General features: G+C 39.4%; 1 protein-coding gene across 1 annotated transcript in view; it reads right to left on the bottom strand.

The window, feature by feature from the left end:
• Positions 1–19,505, bottom strand: part of LOC134537269 (hemicentin-2) — a 141,992-nt gene that overhangs the window by 100,027 nt on the left and 22,460 nt on the right. Inside the window, exon 3 of the mRNA XM_063377541.1 lies at positions 12,135–12,257. Coding sequence (XP_063233611.1) covers positions 12,135–12,257 — 123 coding nt within the window. The remainder of the gene's footprint in view (positions 1–12,134; positions 12,258–19,505) is intronic.

The raw sequence follows: 19,505 nt of genomic DNA, 5'->3' as shown, positions 1-19,505 counted from the left end.
TGCGTGCAACGAACACAGAAGGAAAGGCAGAGACGACCCGAGGGTGGATGCAAAAGGTTCAGGAAGCTCGAACTGAAGAGCGTAATGGTGACATAAATGGCAAGCGACAAAGGTGTACCCGCACAAGTAACAAACATGAAATGCGAAGTAGCTTCACACATTTTACAAACGAGTTGAAGTATTAAATGGAATGGTAATGCTTGTTGATAACCATGAATAATCTTCAACATCTAAATGTAAAAAAAAAACATTAATGTGAAATGAATTTGCTTATGACTTTATTGTCTGCTTTAGATAATGACGAATGGAAAATGCGCATAAAAAATTATAATGTTCAGTTTTTAAATGGTACTTGAACATTTTACAATATTTGGGAGGTGGTGGTGTTGTATTAACTCAGTTCTAAAAAAACTTATTTGCATTAGAATATTTTTAACATTGACACTGAAAAAAAAAATTATAGTAATGTTCAAGAATCCAGTGTGTCATTGTAGCATTGAGAATAAGTTCAAAGAGGTAACCCGCGATCTTTCATTAAGCTCATATTTGCCTTTGTAACATGCGAGCGTAGTAACTATTGCTCTTAGCGCAGTAACTATTGAACATGAACTATGACAATTATGTATTTATGTGTGCATTTTAATGGTGCCGAGCGTATAAGGTTTGTATCGTTTTAGATTTTATGATCCATGCTCACTCTTTCTTACACGAAGCTATGAAAAACTTGAAAATACAATTTTAACGATTGAAGCGAATGAATTTTAAATGTAATTATAGAAAAATAATAGTCTGTATATGCTTTTAACCATATATTTTCAATTTTTCTGGAAAAAAAAGAAGACAGAAACCGAATAGCTCAACACACTTTGCTTTAGTTTCGAAAATTCGAAACGCCTTTAAATAAGTATTTTCGTGGGCACTCACTCGATATTCGGGTTCACAAATTTCAGAATCATGGGCGAAGATGCGCGCGGACCAATGGAGCCCCATCGCTTCGTCAAATGATAGAGCGACGCCCCAGAAATCGCAAGTTCTCCGAGGATCTTACAGCAGGGGGGGATCTCCATGTAAACTTTCTGTTATGACACTTACATCTGACATCTGGTTGTGACGTTCCTGGCACCAATTTATCTCCACCAAGTTCCCTTGTCCCGCGAGGCTAGCGAAATGGGGAGTGTTCGAATCCGTCGCTCGCGGACGCAAAAAAAAAAAAAAAACTACGTACGCGTGTTTCCACTCCGAACGTCACGGAACTCCTTTGGAGTCAGAGGAGCACTAAGAGGAAATAAATTGAACGTGTATGGAGTCATAGCTCCCAGCTATCTGCCCCTGCTGTTTGTGAAGAAGTTTCCCCTCGCCCCTCTTCCCCCCCAACCAACTCACTTTAAGTTTGCAAACATCGCCGTCTCCTTCTGGCTCCACTTCTCTGCTTCTGGCTCCACCCCCCTCTTCCTTACGAATTTGTCCCCCTCTCTCGGCTTGCCCGCAGGAAGGTTTTTTTTTTATATTCGTTCCCATTTCCGTTTTTCGTCTCTCCCAGCGTCTTCTAAGATCCGCGACTAGAGAAGCTACGCGCTTCGAATGAATTCCTGAGTGTCACCTTCAAAATTGAAACGAAGACTTTTCCAACGCCCCAACAAGGAAAAAAAAAAAAAAATACAAAAATGCCCCTCCAACTTTCTTCCAAAAAGTGCTTTAAGTTTATTTGCATATCTTAATTGCATACCGAAAACAGGGTTTGAGAACAAGTGTAGAAGAAAATATGCTCAAAATATTAAAAAAAAAAAAAAAACTAAAAAATGTATCTACAAAATAGAGCTATAAAAATTGAGATAGACTACATTCGAATCTAAACACATTTTTACTTTCCATTAAATTTTATGTAATTAACAACACAATCTGAATGCAACTGAGACAGTGATCTCGGAGGGAGGGACGGTGTTGGCAACCCTGCGTTCGCGCGGCGGATCCCAGCTCTGTGAAAGAAAGGTTCCTACAACACAGTGGCACAAGGAAACGCACAAACGCTACGCATCGACATCGTAACTAGCAGCGTTCCAGTTTGCAAAACGCAGCGTTTTCAATTACTCTCCACCGTGAATTAAAAAAAAAATAATACGGAGTGTGGCTGCGTCATGGACACGGTCGTGTGTTGTACGTGAGTACGTGTACATAACAGGTAATATTTTCTATACTAAATATAAAATACGCTCTTATTTTTATATTGACTGTAACTACTTTACAATAATTTTTTATGTAAGCAATCGATAGATTTCGACGAGAGCTGACGATTGAAACTCAAACGAACGTCGTAACTTCTCCGAGTCAAATGTTATACTTAGGGACCGGAAAAATCCGCGGGTTCAATGACCTGTAGGATGAACTCCATAGTTCTACGTACACACAGTCAAATGACACCCACTCATTGGCTGCTGTCTTGTGAGACGTTCCAGCGTAGCAGCCTGTGATTCGATAAAGCTTTGCTTGGGTGTTTCTCTTTGGCCCAGAGTCATCCAGGTGAGTTGTGAGCCAATAGCAGAGGCAGCACTGAGGTATAACGATTTGTATTTTAGCCTGTCGCGAAATGAATTCGCGATTTTTTCCGGTCTCTAGTTATACTAAATGGAAATCTCAAGTCGCAGCAAAATTACCTCAAAATGGCGGCGCTTCCCCCGTCCACCGCGCGCGATGCGTCACAGTCCTCACTTAGCGTAACGAATTCTTTGATCCTTTAACTATCCAGTAATTTAAATAAATTTTGGATGGAGATGATAGATATGTAGCAACAACACCAAACTGTATCCCTCGATTTTGCCACCATTCCTTTTTTTTTTTGAATTGCCTCCCACTATAGAAGCAATTTTAAAGACGTAATCACGTCAAAAAAAAATTGTTCCAATGTTCGAGCAAGTGTGAACGCAAACCCTAAGGAAGTGACATTCCCATGCGAGTGAAACGCCATTTTGCTCTAATTTCCCACCGAGCAGGTGGCAAGACCTACACCGCACACGGGCGTCTAATGGGGAAACCGTGTTAAAAGGTGTTCGGTGCAATTTATAGAGGAGCAATTCCCAGTTCTCGTTCCCGCAATTCGACAGACCCTTTTTTTTTCTTCCCACCCAGAATATCTTGCCATTTTCTACTTGACTTATTTGTGCGATTTGTCAAACATGAATTCATGCGTTTTTTGAGTGTGATTTTCTAGCGCTTACATAACTTCACAAATGAACTACAGTAATTTGGGGTTTGTATACTTCACCACCTTTAGAAAACGGAATGGGTTTTAGGTGAGAAAAATTGAAATTGTTCAAGCACTCCGAAGACTTCATAACACTCAATAAAATTAAAATTGTACTGTTTTTTTTAAATGCAAGTATTTTATTTTTAAAAATATATAACAGTCAGAGCATTCATTTATGTTTTAATTAAATTAAGTAAAATGTATGATTCGATTCATATTGATCAATGCAGCCAAGCAAAATAAGGCATATTTTACTATCCCAAATGATGATACCTGAGTGTCATAATTATTAAAATTATTTTATGATATTTACATTTACTTTTTCAATTAAAATGTGAACTAGCGAGAAAGACAGAATTTAAAAAAAAATGTATGCAATGAATTGATTTAATTAAATTAAAATTTGGTTTTCTATATAGTTCTGCTAATTAAACATTCTGGAAGTTTAAAATCAAACCTGTAGTAAAAACGATGTTATGTAACCGAATATCACAGTGCACTTCAAATGCTAAACAGGTTTCAGGCACGGCACATTAAAAAAGAGTATTTTCTGTGCAAAATATATTTATTTTAAACAATTTATCTGCAAATCGTTTATCACATATTGTATCTAAATACTTTTTTAATTACTTATTTTTATCTGTGAGGTCATAGTAAATGAAGATAAAATCACAATTATAAGAAAACTTTAATAACAGATGATTTTGGTAGGGTTACCATTTGCTTATTGATAATTTAACTGTAGCTATTTATTACGTTAACGGTGGTTCCAACCACAGCAAAAAGTAAAATACATTTCTTATTACCTTTATTGTTTTAGAACCGGTTTTTAATGTGAAAGGAATATGTTCGTAATTCCACACATTCTATAATAATAAATTTCAGGCCTAAAATTTTATATGAACACAAAATACGCTTGTAATTATTGTTTTGATATTAATTGGTTAATGTATCACAAAAAAAGCAATATCAATAAAAATTGTGGCTAAACAATATTGACATCTGAAAAAAAAAACTTCTATTTCAACTGAAACAGCAATTTTTTTTTATTGGTGATCAGATTTAAAGAAAACACATTGCTATTGAAATTAGGACAAGTTTCATGAATCAGAAAGAATCCCGAATCCTGACCGTAGAATAATAAACAAAACCAGACCTTTCACACAACATTTCAGTTATCGAAATAATTCATCGGTTCTGATTTTTCAGCAGTCACGTCGTTAAGGCATTAAAATTATTATTATTTTTTATTTGGTGAAGTCGACCTGAGTTTATGCGTTTCAAATAACACGCTGACCTCAATTCTCATTTTATCATTCGCGAAAAAGAAGCAGCAGCGCCAACTTAAAAATAAAAAAAATTACTCCACACTTCGCCAGGCCTGTCCAACGCGCGACCTCCGGGGAATTGGGACATTTCTATCATCGAAAATACGGCCAATTTTCCCCGGGGCCATAATTTCCCTCCTCCCCCCCCCTTCCTTGGCCCCTCCAACACTCTCCCGGGAGGGTGAACCCCCCTCTTCCACCTCCTGTTGCGCCGCTGTCAGTTCCGTTATCGCCGCTATCGATCGGTCGCGAAACAGCGCGGTGCTCCAGCGGCCAGCGTCCCGCTAGCGGTCAAATGGGCCGAGTGTACATAGTCCATCTCACCCTTGGATCGCAGTATTGGATAACTGGCAGACCGCTGTCTCAAGATCGATACCGCCCGGCTGGCAGACATTAATTTATTTTGATGTGAAACTTCTAATGCGACTTCCAACAAGGTTGCGCTAAACGTTTAACGCTACCATGGAGGGGGTATGAAAGCACTGTTGCGTTAAACGTTCAACGCTCCTGGGGAGGGGGAATAGAAAGATACAGAGCGAGAGTGAATGCGTAGCACTCGAACGCATGCGCGTAGTATACCTGTTACAGGCCAGCGCGAGCGTTAGCAACGAGTAGCGTCCAATATTCCAACGCAAGAGGGAGAGAGAAAGAAAAATACGAAAAGGTAGAAAGTAGGAGAGAGAAAGAGAGTGAGTCGGTAGATCCCAAGCACATGCGCGTGGTATTCTTGCTATGCAGCGAAGTAAACAGTGAAGTTTCACTTCTTCCGCGCGGAGGGACTCCACGCACTATTTTTTTTTATATTGTTATGCGTCCTCGGTACACTTCGTTTGGTTGGAGTAATTTCGTGGAAACGGGACGGAAGCCGATGAACGAAAAAAAAATTGGGACAAGATGGCGGACACACGTGCAGCAACGTAAACCGGTACATACCTAGGTCACACACCGAACGTTATTGGTTTGCCAAATGAAACTTCATGATACTAAATCTACCCTGGAATATATTCGTAATAACCGTGTGTCGTTTACCAGCAATGATGTTTTGTGTGTATACTAATTTTTACAAGCTCTACATATAGACGTATCCTTCCTTTGTTCTCTTTCGACTCTGGAATTAGTTTGCATGTTTTTTATTTATTATTTTATACTTAATTGTCAACTGTTTAATGAGAAATACTGTGCTTGAATAAATCTCTCTATACAAATGTTATAAGATTTTTTTTTTGTTCTTCCGCCGACCATTGGGACATGTTTTAGAAGAGTGTCGTATGCAATGAAAAGACAGAATGAAGCCAACTTTGCCGACACAACTGCATCATAATTATTCCGAAACCACCTGAAGCGCATCAAATGCGCCGAATTTGAGAAAAAGTGAAGGAAATAAATTAAAATCAGCCTAACGTGCCTTGGTTAGGTTGAGTTCGGTTAGGTTATTACCATTTAGCAAAATTGTGGTTTTTTGATGTGTAACATGTTAGCTCTCGGTATACGGCATTTGGCAGGAGTAATTTTGTGAGTAAAAATAAATAGTCCGAACCAAATTTTACAAAGCAAAAGGGAAATTTTATAGTATTAAATTGTGTTATGTATTTTAACAAGATTTGAATAAAATTTCTTGTTTAAAGTTAGGTCCAAAGCCGGTGTTTAGTATTTTGACAATTGTTTTTCGCTGTCATCGGAGCAGTTTTATTTAGCCTATATTATAAAATTTCGGCCTGTAAATGGAATGCTTTTATAGTCAACGTAGCTGCTCTGACAGCGAATTCTAGCGGTGGGTGAGGAAACTACGCGTTGTTTCGCGTCCAGAAATGTAGTTGAAAATAAAATTTTCGGATATATATCACGCTCGGCATTATTAAAAAAAAATAATAATTGGTTGTCTGTAAAGTCGGTTTACGGACGATAGTTTAAAGTGACAACGTCATAACAAAGCATTGTTGAAATGATTGCATACTTTTATGAATAAAATTGAATAATTTTTATTGAATTATCACTATTTTGTAAAATACAAAGAAGGAGTGAAATGAAATCTACAATTTAATTGATAAATTTACTTTTATTGCACTCATTAATTCAAATATGTTTATTTCTTTAACGAACAGATTATTTTAACTATAACTTTTATACATGTTTGCTATTTAACTTCTTCCAATCTGTGTTAATCTGTTAAAGATAGGACGATGATAGGAAAAGTAGAAAATGAATGGGAGTGTTTCAAGTTTAATGTGCCTCGAAAAAGTCAAATCGATGGTTGTTCCAATCGAGTGGAAGAGAGATAGATGCGGCGCAAGCGTACAATGAGCATAACGGGACAATGTGCGTAACGGGACAATGAGTCGTCCTTTTTCGTGTGTGCATCCGGCGTTCGTCGATTTATTAGACGTCACGTCCAAAAAAATTACACGTTTAATTTTGTGTCCGAGTTTCTTATTGTAAGTGTATTTGGAACACTAGAACGCATGAATTTGCTGGTTAGCGAGGTTAGATGTTACACAACTCTGGCGAGTACTGAAAGACTCGCTAACATTTTTTTTTTTTTCGGGCGTGAAGTTGAACGAAAGCGCAATGAACTTCGGATATGCTCGGGGATCAGTGAAATTCAGGCTTCCTTCGCAATGTCATTGGCTGTAACGCCGCACGGGCACAGCGAGAGAAGACCCGTTACTACACTCGTGCGCACCGTGCTGCGAGGTTGAGAGTTCCGTTTCACTGTTGCGATAACGTAAAACATCAAATAATTTCATGTTAAACACAGCAACTGGCTTTAATTGCGAGATATATATGGTACACAAGGTTTCAGTCACTGCGGAAAATTACACATTCTTTTTTACAGCTGAATTTTTATGTTTCCGGGGGTGCTTAACCCGCCATTTTGGATTAATTACTTTTTGTTTTTGCAAGTTACAAATGTTATTTTTATTAACGAGACTGCAAAAGTAATTCTGTAGACCTTTCCCAGGTGTGGAACCTGAGAAAGTTACTTTCAGTCAGTGACTACAAAGCAATGAGACAAAAATTGTGATGATCAATAGTTTCTTTATTTTACAAATAGCAGATAACACGTAGCATAAATATCTGGCATTAAAATTTTCTAAACTAATAAATTGTACAGGGTAAAAATAATAATAGCACGAAAAACAGTAACCCAAAATGGTTCGCGAAGCAGGAACTTAAAGCAAGGTGTGACATGCCATGTTGATTTTTTTTCTTTTCTTCATCATTAATTGTGTTAAGGGATATTTCTAAAATATTGTAATATATCACGGGTCTAAAAAAGGGCGCATATATTTATGATTATCATCACTTGCACGACCTTTTACTCCTATTATACTGTTACGATCGGGGGTTCGTAAAGGACAGCCCAATTAAAGATTTTAATCACCACACAGTTTTATTGATGACCACTACTTATGTCACTTACAAGTAATCTTCTAAAATGGCAAATAATCAATTGCACTTTAAAAAAATGTTGCTTCCCCAGTCACTCGTTTCTTACAATCCACCCTCGCTGGGCCGCACCTCTGGCGCAACTCTCACCGCAGCGCCCCTCGTGGATCTCCGTCGCCGCACTCCGCCGCCAACGCACTTGCCTTCGCCGAGGCTCCACTCGACGCCTCGCTCGGAACTTCGCTCGGGACTCCGCCGCGCCCGCGACACTATCACCCGGAACTGAACTCTTCGCCCCGGAACCTTAATCCAGGTACTTCGCCGATCTATCACCCGGAAACTCCACCGTGGGAAATCTCCTGACTCCACTGAACTCACTCACTCCCTGCCCTGGAACCTTCGTCCAAGGACTTCGCCACTCTGCCGCACCCGCGGCACTACCGCCCCGAGAACTCCGCCGCGGGAGAACTCCCGACTGATCTGACTCAACTCACTCTAAGGCCGGCGTCCCGGGCACATATATATAGGCCCAGACACCTTCCAGAACTCCCGAGAGCGGCTGGGGCCAGTCGCGTCATTCCGCGCCGACGCGACGGCAGATATCTCTCGAAACACGTGTTGCCGGCTAGCTTAACTCCGCAGCTGTCAGGTGTCAGTTACGTGTCAAAGGCAGGGGGCCGCCCGGGGAGTGGAGGGAAGGAGGGAGGAAAGCGACAATCCTTGTAATCTTCCAGGCGCGCGCGGCGCATATCATGTTGCGACACCCACCAGACAGCTCTGCAGCTGCACGTGTCGCGGCTTTGCTCGCGTTAGTTACAATACTAAACTAAACTAAGTTAATATCTGCTGAAAATATTTATAGCACAACTAACAAACAATTGAAGGGAGGCATCGGGTTAAAATGTTAAAAATAGCTGTTTAATAAAAGTAATGACGAAGAAACTAAAAAAAAAATCAACATGGCGTGTGAGGCTGAGCCAGCGAAGTGTAAGACCAGCGGAAGGCAAGTTATACTTTCCAGGGAAACTTAAAATCACCACAGACGGATTAAGGCTGATGAAAGACACGTGATCGCATTAGGCGCCGTACAAAAGGTGGATACTGTAATTAAAAAGTTTAGTCGTTTAATAATAGATCTCAGAAATGTTTTAATTTTTTTTAAAGTGGAACTTCTTTGCTGAGGGAACTACAATTTTCTAGCGTTACGAAATTTTCGATTGCACTAGAGGAATAGTTAGGTACGTGATAGGGGAACCGGCAGATGAGGAGACGGCAGGGGAGAGGTAGGATTGACGCAGCAGACTTGCACACTTGCATACTTGCGCAATAGCATAATTTAGTGTTCGCATTCTTGCAGTTTATTGTGTTCTGCAACATCATCCAAAGAAAATTATGTTTCCTTAACCTAATAAGTAACACAATAAGCAAGATTATTCACTTCTGTCACGCGTTGACTCCACGCACAATTTTTTTTTATGTTTTAGCAAAATAAATCTTACATTTCAAAATCACGACTCTTGACGTCGTTATCCTCGTAAAATAATGAACCTCTAGGTCTGAAATAAATCTCGAAATATACTTTAAAATCAAAATATATTATTTAAAATAAGTTATGTTAATAATTGTAAATCATTATTTTAAAAAATACGGATAATTTAACTGTTCGCTTTAAAATTCAATCGACTAAAAAAAAAAGGCATCAGCAAATGGCACCATGCTGAAAATAACATTAAGAGGGAGGGTGCCTAAACATATGTTTCTATGCAGATGTTAACGGGCAATATCTGCCTGAAGTTACGAGGCGCGAAACGTTTTTTCTGGGCTAGCGAGCGAATAAACGGCGGCACACAGAGTCGATTCTGGTGATTCCTGAAGATTCTGTAATATATTTACGTTTGCAACCTCCGTTTAAACGACAAAAGACCCCCTTTTTTTTCTCGGAATAGTGCCAGTGCTTTTTCGAATGTACTTGCATACACTCTAAATAAGAAACTTTTCAAACTACTTAAATATACTGTAAAACTGTTAAAGAACTGCTACACACCGGTTAAAATTGGGGTAGTTTATATGATTGCAAGCGGTAACATGCAAATACATATGACAAGACTATTAATAAAATGCAGACCGTGACTTTCAAGAAACCATGTAAAACCGCAATGAGAATGAATAAACCGGGATTGGAAACCAGTTCCTCTGGAGTAGAGTCCCGTTAATCCAACCATTGTTTTTTTTTTTTTTTTAATATTTGGATTGTTTGTATTTTCCGTTACCAACGACCCAACAAATCTCCCTTTATCACTTTTTAATATCATAATATTGTATAACATCTTCCTTTCCTTATTAAATGATAAAATAACCTTAAAAAGAGCGTTAGGCCTACTATCCCTTAATTCTCTCCCCTAGGTCACTTATATATGTACTATCACATGATCTAATAAACGTATGTTTAGCTATAAGTATGTGTCGTCCAGTATCGTTTTAGTGTTGTCCCAAATATTTCAGTGTTGTCTAGCATTCATTTCCTTGTACGTGTTTCGTATTTGTTCTCTTGTAGCTTTGTGTGAAAGTTTATGTTTTTTTTTTGTGTTGTGCCTACCATCTAAGACATTTAGCCGTATGCAGGCATGTCACAATAATATTAAATAAATTAATAATTAAAAAAATCGTAATATTTTTGTCTGTTAGACGATTTCAGGTGATAAAAATTCACACCGATTCACTCGAACACAAAACTGCTCGCACCGAAAGTCAGTGTAAAGCCCACTTTTTTTATAATACTTTTTTATACTTATAATTTATAGCTTTTTTTATAATTTTTTTTTGTTTGGCTGGCTGGTGATTTTTCATCACCAACCAGCGAACCATCCGCCTATTTATTTACTTATTATTTCTTATAGTTCGAAAGTTTAGTGTGGCAGTTTTATTAACTTTGACAAATCCGTGACTAATTTAAACGTTTAAAAATTTTACACTTATGCCTTACCCGGGACTCAAACCCAGAATCCTTCGCAACGTAATCCAGTGGGCTTCATACTATGCTACGGAGGTCGGCCACTAGACTAGAGACGTCGCTGTTTTCGTGTTGGTAGTAAATGCAGTATATCGGTACGGATTTGGCGATCGTGCCTTCGCGCGTTCGTGCGTTCGTGCGAGTAGTCCCCGACCCGACCGCCTAGGCGGTTCAACGGCGCTGCCGCGTGGTTTCCGACCGGCCGGCGCTGAGACGAAGGACCGATAAAAACAACCTCTTTTCCCGCAGACCCAGCTCATTCTTTTGTTTCGCGGACAAGATATCTCTGGACAAGGTCCAAAGACGGGAATTACGTACTGCCACTCCCTCCTGAAAAGATAAACAGGGACGGACGGCGAATTTACCCGTATCAAGACGATCCGAGGAACTTTGCCGGACTATATATTTCGTCAAAAAAAAAAAAAGAGATAAAAGCCCCGAGACTTACAGAGAAATGGTAGTTTAGGGGCTATTTTTAGTCCTTATTTCTTCCTCCTCGAGAGAGAGCAGTAAAATATTTTCACAAATTACACCATCAGGATCTAAGTTTCATCTGCCTCCCATCCAGATACAGTCAACGTTTATTCTCTTTTAAGGCGCATGTAAAAAAAAAAAAGGAGAAAAAAATTGCAGAATGACAAAGTTTTTTTTAAAATTGTTGTAATAACTTTCTTTTACGTCCTTAAAATGGTTCTTGCTTGAAAGGGATAAGATTCATTCAAGATGTAGGTTTAGACATATGCCATTGCTGATTATACTGCATCTCATAAGAACAAGCCAAAATAAACCAATGTGAAACAATGAAAAACATTGGCAACACAGGAAATTCCGTGGAAAAAAATTAGTAAAATAAAATTTTTATTACAGTACAGACGGACACAGTGAGCCAACAACGACGGACAGTAGCAACAAGAACAGAAAATAAAGACAAAAAAAGCCACTGGACAACAGAACGACAAACAGAATAACCCAAAGATAATACTAGAGAGATAAAATGAACCACATAACGAAAAATCAGAGACGCACAGGCGAACCAAGCGATGTGACAAAAACATATACTCTAGACACCACAACGACGACAGCACAGAGGAACGCAGTAGGCTTCACAACAAAACAGTTGTGACGTTTCAGTAACTGAGATCTGGACCACGTGCCACCAACCACTCACCTTTGAGCCAGACGGGTCCGGACGGGGGGTTGGAGTCCACCTCGCACTTCAAGGACACGGCCATGCCCTCGGTTATCGGGAAGCCGAATCCCGGCACGCGGCTTATCATGAAGGAAGGCGTATCTGGAACAAGCAACACGAGGAATGAACTTGATGACCCGGCCAGGACAAGGTAGTACACGGTATCTGCTAGTCCGTTACGTGTCACCACTTGGTAAGAAAGGGAAGTCTTTACTTCACAGACGAGAGAGCCACACCCGAAGTTCCCCGAAGTTCATGCTAGCTTTTTTTTTTTTCCCGTTCTATCTCATTGTATAAACCGGTGTGGCATTAAATTTTGCGGTCGATTAGGGTAGGTTAGCTACATTATAAATACTTTAAAACCTTGTGGATGGTTGGTTATGTTAGGTAAGTATAGCTAAATTAAAAATACTGTAAAATCATTTTATGGTTCTTAGCAAATAACATTTTAATATGTAGCTATACAGGGCTAGGAAAACCGTTTGCATGATTTCACAGTATCTTTAATGTAGATATCCTAACCAAATAAACCGTACACAATGTTTTAAAGTATTTATAATGTAGCTAACCTAACCTAATTGACCATTAGTTATCACGAGTTACAATGAACAAAAAAAACAACCAAAGATGCGCGATAGGGCTTTTGGCTCTCTCGTCTGTGAAAAGAACGCTTCCCGGCCAGGAACGTGGTACACAGTATCTAATAGTCCGTTGATTATCATCACTTGGTAAGAAATGGACTTAGAGACCCATCCGAGTAAAAAAAATAAAAAAAAGCGTTTAAAGTATTTGTGGTCACTGGCGTGCTTAAAAGGAATAGCAAAGAGACAGACGTCGCGCTGTGAAGTGGTTGAAGTCACTCTTCAACTCAGCATGCCAAAGTTGCAAACACTGCGGACATGTTATTTTTCTATAGTTTTTTTACCTATAGGTCTGTAGCACATTATTGTAATGTATCAGTCATGTTATAAGTCACCATAAGCCATGCAAACCCCCCCAAAAATGTTTTTTATGAATTGATGTAAAAATATCGCCATTTCACTACTAACTTGAAATTTAATGTGACTGTATTATACACATATTCCTTTCGAAAGAAATAATCTAAATAGTAGTGAAATCCGCATCAAAATCCATTGCGTTGTTTAGAAGAAGTAAGCGAACAAACAGGCAGACGCGGATAGTGACTTTATTTTATACTATTTAAAGAAAAAATTCAGTACGGTTGTATTGTGAGTTCACTTAAAATCATGTACAAAAACAATAAATATTGGAAGCAAAACAATTTAGGACACTACCGCCTTAAAGGTCTTGATGTTGACAATACTTAAATTTAAAAAAAACATTTCCGGAATACCCAGTCGCAGATCAGCTATAACTCCATATTCACTTAAAAAAATTATTTCTAAAAATAAAAGTCGGGGAAAACTTAAATAAATTGCAAATATTTAGATTCTATTAGAACTGTAAAGTAAATAAATGTTCTCTGAAATATATTGTTACAAGTGCGAAAACAGTGCGGAAAAAAATAGCCCATTTAATTTAAATACGGTTTCATTTTTATCAGCTAATATTTACACTATTCGTTAAGTTATAAATATCTAACTGTCTATCCACAAATTAATCACCCTTTCATTAAGTCCACAATTTACTCGCCCCACTTGAGCTCTGCTCGACAGTAGCTCTCTCTACTGCTGCTCGTCTCTTACCGCTCTCCTCTGTCTGAACACACAGCCTCGCATTGCTCACTCGTCCGCCGCGCGCACAACACCCGGGTTACTCGGTCTCCGACGCACCGATCATCGCACACCAAGTTCGTTCTCTCGCCGCCCGCTATCGCTCGCCAAGTGTTCACTCACCCACTTCACTTCACTGCCCTCGCCGGTCACTCCGAGTGTTTATTCTCCGGTGTCGCCACCAGCCTCTGTCACTCTCACACCGCTCGCCGCAGGCCGGCATAGTACGTTTTGAACACTTGCCGAGTACCGACCTTGAAAAAGGTCTCGTAGCCCATCCAACGTGTCAAGTCGTCGGAATCCTCGACCTTACAACCGAAGCTGCGGTAACAATGGCGTCCTAGTTACGCCACTTCACGTAGAAGGGTAATCTTGGGAACGTGTCTCGAAGCCTCGAGAGCCAACAAATAAATTCTCCGGCCTCAATGTGAAAGCACTGGAGAATGGGAACGGGACAGCGAGACGCCACTGCTAATTGGATCAGGCTTGTAGTGGTAATGGAAGGATGTACGCTACATGGATCGCTTTGCGCGCGGGCTGACTGGCCGGCTTCTTCGCTAGAGTCCTCGTAACAATATATATATATATATATTTATTCACATAATTTAAAGATTAATAACTTCTGATAAGTTTAAAAGTTCTAAGGATGCATATCAGGAACTGCAACATTTGGTAAGGTAAATATTTTGATACGTGGTGGAAATAACACTACTTTCAAGAAGTTCTGGAGACGAACTATGAATACTTCGATTGCCGATGCAAAGTTTTGTCGACAACGTTGCGAACCTCTTCCATACGGAATGTATTTTATATTATAATTAAGTCACCTTTTGCGGGAAATTTAAAAGTTTGTAATCATAGCGAAGTGGAAGACACATTGTCTGATGTGCCTGCACCCGCGCGGAAACAAAGCGCAGTAATTAAAGACAAATAAAGCCACGCATCCCGAATAAGTGGAGAGCAGGCGCGCTTAATAAGAGTCGGAGGAAGCGATACTTGCTCGGGGGAAACTCTGGAGACCGAGTCGCGGGGCGTAAACTTAATTAAAATTGCGGAGGAGAGGGGTTGTTCCAAGGACCCCTCCCCCTCCCTTCCCGTCGCAAACCCCTTATTTCCCTATACCATGACTAGGTTCACGAGACCGTACACTGGGGCATGAGAACGAGCGCGCTTTTTTTTTGGGTTGGGGGGGGGGGGAAGGGTTCCTTCCAAAGAGGAAGATCTCCGGGAGATCGTTGGGGATAACGTGTAGAACTGTCCTAATAGTTTCTATGCCCTCCCTTGAAAACACTTGCCGCCTTGAAGGGCATGCGTTGTTTTTTTCCCCGCCAGCAGCAGTAACTTTCTCTATCGCAGATCCTTTTATTCTCGTCTCGCTTGTTAATTCGCCGTTCTAGGTGCAGGTTCCTTTAAGTTCATCGCAACTGGATTATCTTCCAACCAACACATCCAGTCTCTTCTCCGCCTGAAAGCAGGAACGCTTCAAGCAGGGAAGTTGGAAAAAAAAAAAAAAAAAAAAAAAAACATCCCTCGGAAAGTTTAACGCCGCCAACTTTTCGTTCGCCCGCTAGGAGAACCGCGCTTTATTTTCGGCGGTGGAATGATTTGCCTCTAACGCCATTAAAGACGGTATCGCAACTCGAAACGTGTACGCAGTTCGGCCGCCGACGAGAAGATGATCTTCTTCCGAGCTTTCCACGGGCCCAAGTGCTTCTCTCGGGCGAAACTTTCAGAACTGAAACGGCGAGTTATGAAAATAACAATTAAGATAGAGGACAGTTTCTGAAGTAAAATTCTACGAGCAAATTTCAGAATTTACGAGCAAAGGTATCACGGGGTTGGTATAAATCTCAGTAGATTTTCTTAGATATTTAGTCGTCCGTGTCGTAGGGAACTTGAACCGCCTCAGAGGATGCCAGGTCGTCGTCTGGTAACTTTTGTGAATTCTATTTGAAAACTTGGACAATCTGATAGTTAAAAAATTACGCTAGAAAGATTAAGATGCCGGGACTTCCGAAATATATATATTTTTTTAATTCTAAACCACTAAACTATAAATCTTGTGATCTGACGTTAAAAAAAATCTCTAGTTGGTATTAAAACAGTTATTTTTAAATATTGGGCTTAAAATGTCTTATTGCTTCTTAAAAAAACACATTGATACTGTCGTCTGTTTCCTGATTTAACTGTTATTTGATTTTAAGTTTTACTATTAAATCTGGGGAACGCAAATCCATGTTCGAATTCAAGACTTTAATTATTTAAATAATCACATATTCAATCCACATTTTATGTTAAAGAATGAATTCAAAAATACCTACAAAAACTTTCCAAAATATCGGCCACCATGTCACCATCGATCTGTCTAAAGAACAAAATGTCTAAAATAGATTGACCCACCATTTAGATTTCAACATCGACATTTCAACACGCTAGAAATTAATTGCCTGTATATCCGAGTATAGTGTAATCCATCAAATCCAAACAATATTAAATTCTTATCAGTCGTGAACTTGCATTAAAAAAAAGGGTTGGGGGGGGGGGGGGGCGTGTTTGTCTGTACGGTTTACGGACGATAATTTTACGTGATAACGTCATAAGGAAACATTGATGAAAAATTGCATACCTACTTTTATGAATTGAATTGAATTACTATCACTGAATTATCATTGTTTTGTATAATACAAAGAATGAGTTAATTGAAAATTACAATTTTTTTCATTGAATACTAAATAAAAACAGTTGACGTTTTATGCGATCGTTTATATGAGAGAGTAATTTTTTAGTCAAAATTGTAACATAACCTATTATTACTGCACTCGCCGACCGATGCTACTTTTTTTTTAATAATCAAAGAACAAATATATGCGATTATATCGCTAATCAAATTCTTAAAATGCAAGAATTAATTAACTTTTTTTGCCGCAATTATTTTAATAAACAATGGAAACCACATTAACGTTTCACTTCACTTTATAAACAGTTGACAAAACAGTTCACGTGTAGGTTGTGTGCTGCCGCTGTCTCTCTTCTACTCGTACACATCGGCCGATGGAGTGGAAGTGAGATAGATGCGTCACAAGCCGATCGTGCCTCTCTTTCGCTTGTTCCGCGCTCTCGTTTGGACGCTCGGCCCAGGCGGAACGTGACAATGAGTCATGCTTTTTCGTGCGTGCAGCCGGCGTTCATCGATTTATAAGTCGTTATCACGTCAAAAGGTACAAACAGTTGTAAGATGGGCTGCGTTTGAGTTGAATTTCGTGCACTTAAAGTCTGTTTTTATGTCTCTCAGTTTTTTAGTACCAGTGGTACTTAAAAACTGTTAAAAAACATTCACCATCAATTTACGAATAACGCTGGTTACAAATTATCCAGGGACCTTCTTAAATTCGCGGACACTTTGGTCCACTTACTTCGAACAGTAATCCAAAATAAGATTCTTGGTATGTTAGCAAAACATTAAAAAATTGGTTGTCTGTAAAGTCGATTTACGGACGATAGTTTTACGTGACGTCATAACAAAACATTGATGAAATGATTGCATACTTTTATGAATAAAATTGAATAATTATTATTGAATTATCACTAATTTGCATGGATACAAAGGAGTGAAATGAAATCTATAATTCAATTGATAAATTTACTTTTATTTGCACTAATTAATTCAAAAATGTTTATTACTTTAACGAAGAGATTATTTTAACTATAACTTTTATACATGTTTGCTATTTAACTTCTTCCAATCTGTGTTATTCTGTTAAGGATAGGAAGATGATAGGAAAAGTAGGAAACGAATGGGAGTGTTTCAAGTTTAATGTGCCTCGAAAAAGTCAAATCGATGGTTGTTCCAATCGAGTGGAAGAGAGATGGATGTGGCGCAAGCGTACAATGAGCGTAACGGGACACAGCGTAACGGGACAATGTACGTTACGGGATACTTTTTTGTGCGTACAGCCGGCGTTCATCGATTTATTAGACGTCACGTCAAAAACTGCAGAAGTCCACAGTAAGAACACTCTTATTCTGTTCACGTGTGCGTTTACGTTTGTGTTTTTTAGAGTGAAATATGCAACTCGAAAGTTTAAATACTGCGTGGTTTTGTACGAAAATTCAGTTACATGAAATTCCGTAAATGAAAGTCCGGAAACAGTGTATGGGTGTTTCTCAGCTGTGATGCAGTTGTTCACAGACATCGTTGATAGAACACCGGTGGCAGAAGGATACACGGGGCATCAGAACTGCACTTGAGAATAAACTGTCGGTCGAGAGAGACTGCACCTTGCGTGAGAGAGAGAGACTGCACCTGCAAGTGAAACCGTCAGGCCGCGACCCCCAGCTGGAGAGGTCAGCCGACATAGCAGGGCCCCATCACTCCCCAATGGAACAGCGAGGGCGTGGTCCCAGGTGGCGAACTCTGGGTGGGGAGGAGAGAAGGGGGGGGGGTTCAGGCGGGGGTGCAGATCGCTAATTGAACAAGCGTGTAATTAGAGCGAGAGAGAAATACATTCGGGGAGGGAGCAGAGTATGGGAGCTAGCGGCGCAAGCAAACCTCCAAACAGGTGTCTCCCGGCCGCAGAAGAGACCTGTGCGCCGGCCGAGAGAGGTGCCGTTTGAAACGTCACGAAACTGCGATTTATCGCTGGGCGGTTGGCAACGGCGGGAGAGTTCTAGCACCATACGTCGGGCCGGGTGCCCAACACCGCAGGGGTACCCGGGCAAATGGTGGTTCGGACCAAGGAGAGGGGAGCAAATTAAAAAAAATTTAAAAAAATAACGAGAGAGGAAAGTTTGTAATTCAACGTCCAAGTCCAGTTTCACCACAAATGTAATATAAAATAGAATGAGCATACAGCATCGTAGCACACGTGTACTGAAATGTGAGTGTGCGTGTGCGCGCGTGTGTGTGTGTGTGTAGGTGTGTGTGCGCGCGTGCATCTGTCACGTGAAAAATTTATCGTTGCTTTCTTTACGTACTTTTTTTTTTAAATACATTTCCTTTCCTTTCCCACAACTGTAAAGCAACATCAAATTCGTTTTATATTAATAATTATGGTTTCAGTTACGCTGCAGACTTTTTTTTTAAATTTATTTTAACAAAAATTAATTAAATTAATATTCAGTATTCAATACTAATATAAATATGCGTGTAAAATAAATAGTTTAATTTAGTCAATAATCGAGATGAACATTAATTAATAATGAAAATTAATAAATATGCTGAATATTTATTCTAATTTATTATTTTAATTATTAATAAAATAATATAAATATTTTTTTTAAATTTATAATGAAAATATACATACGGAAATAACATAACTTATATAATAACACTTGAAAAAGTTTATAAACACAATTTGGCCTGTTGGTTTGGCCAATCGTAGCTGGGCATCTGTGGTTGGCCGGGAGTGCTGGTCCATCAGTAGCCTCTTCTCTTCTGGTTGGTTGGGCTGTTTCACCAACCAGAGGCGATCTGTCTTTTGTTGGATGCAGGGCTAGGTTTTGATTTTGATTTTTTAATAACTTCAACTCAAAATTTTATCGTTATTCATTTTAGTAATAAAATAAATACATATATTAACAAAACTATGGCGTAGATCCCGAGGGGTGAGGCCAGAGG

The sequence above is a fragment of the Bacillus rossius genome, chromosome 12 (assembly GCF_032445375.1).
Source record: "Bacillus rossius redtenbacheri isolate Brsri chromosome 12, Brsri_v3, whole genome shotgun sequence".
NCBI lineage: Eukaryota > Metazoa > Arthropoda > Insecta > Phasmatodea > Bacillidae > Bacillus > Bacillus rossius.
This window is presented reverse-complemented; position numbering and strand designations above follow the sequence as displayed.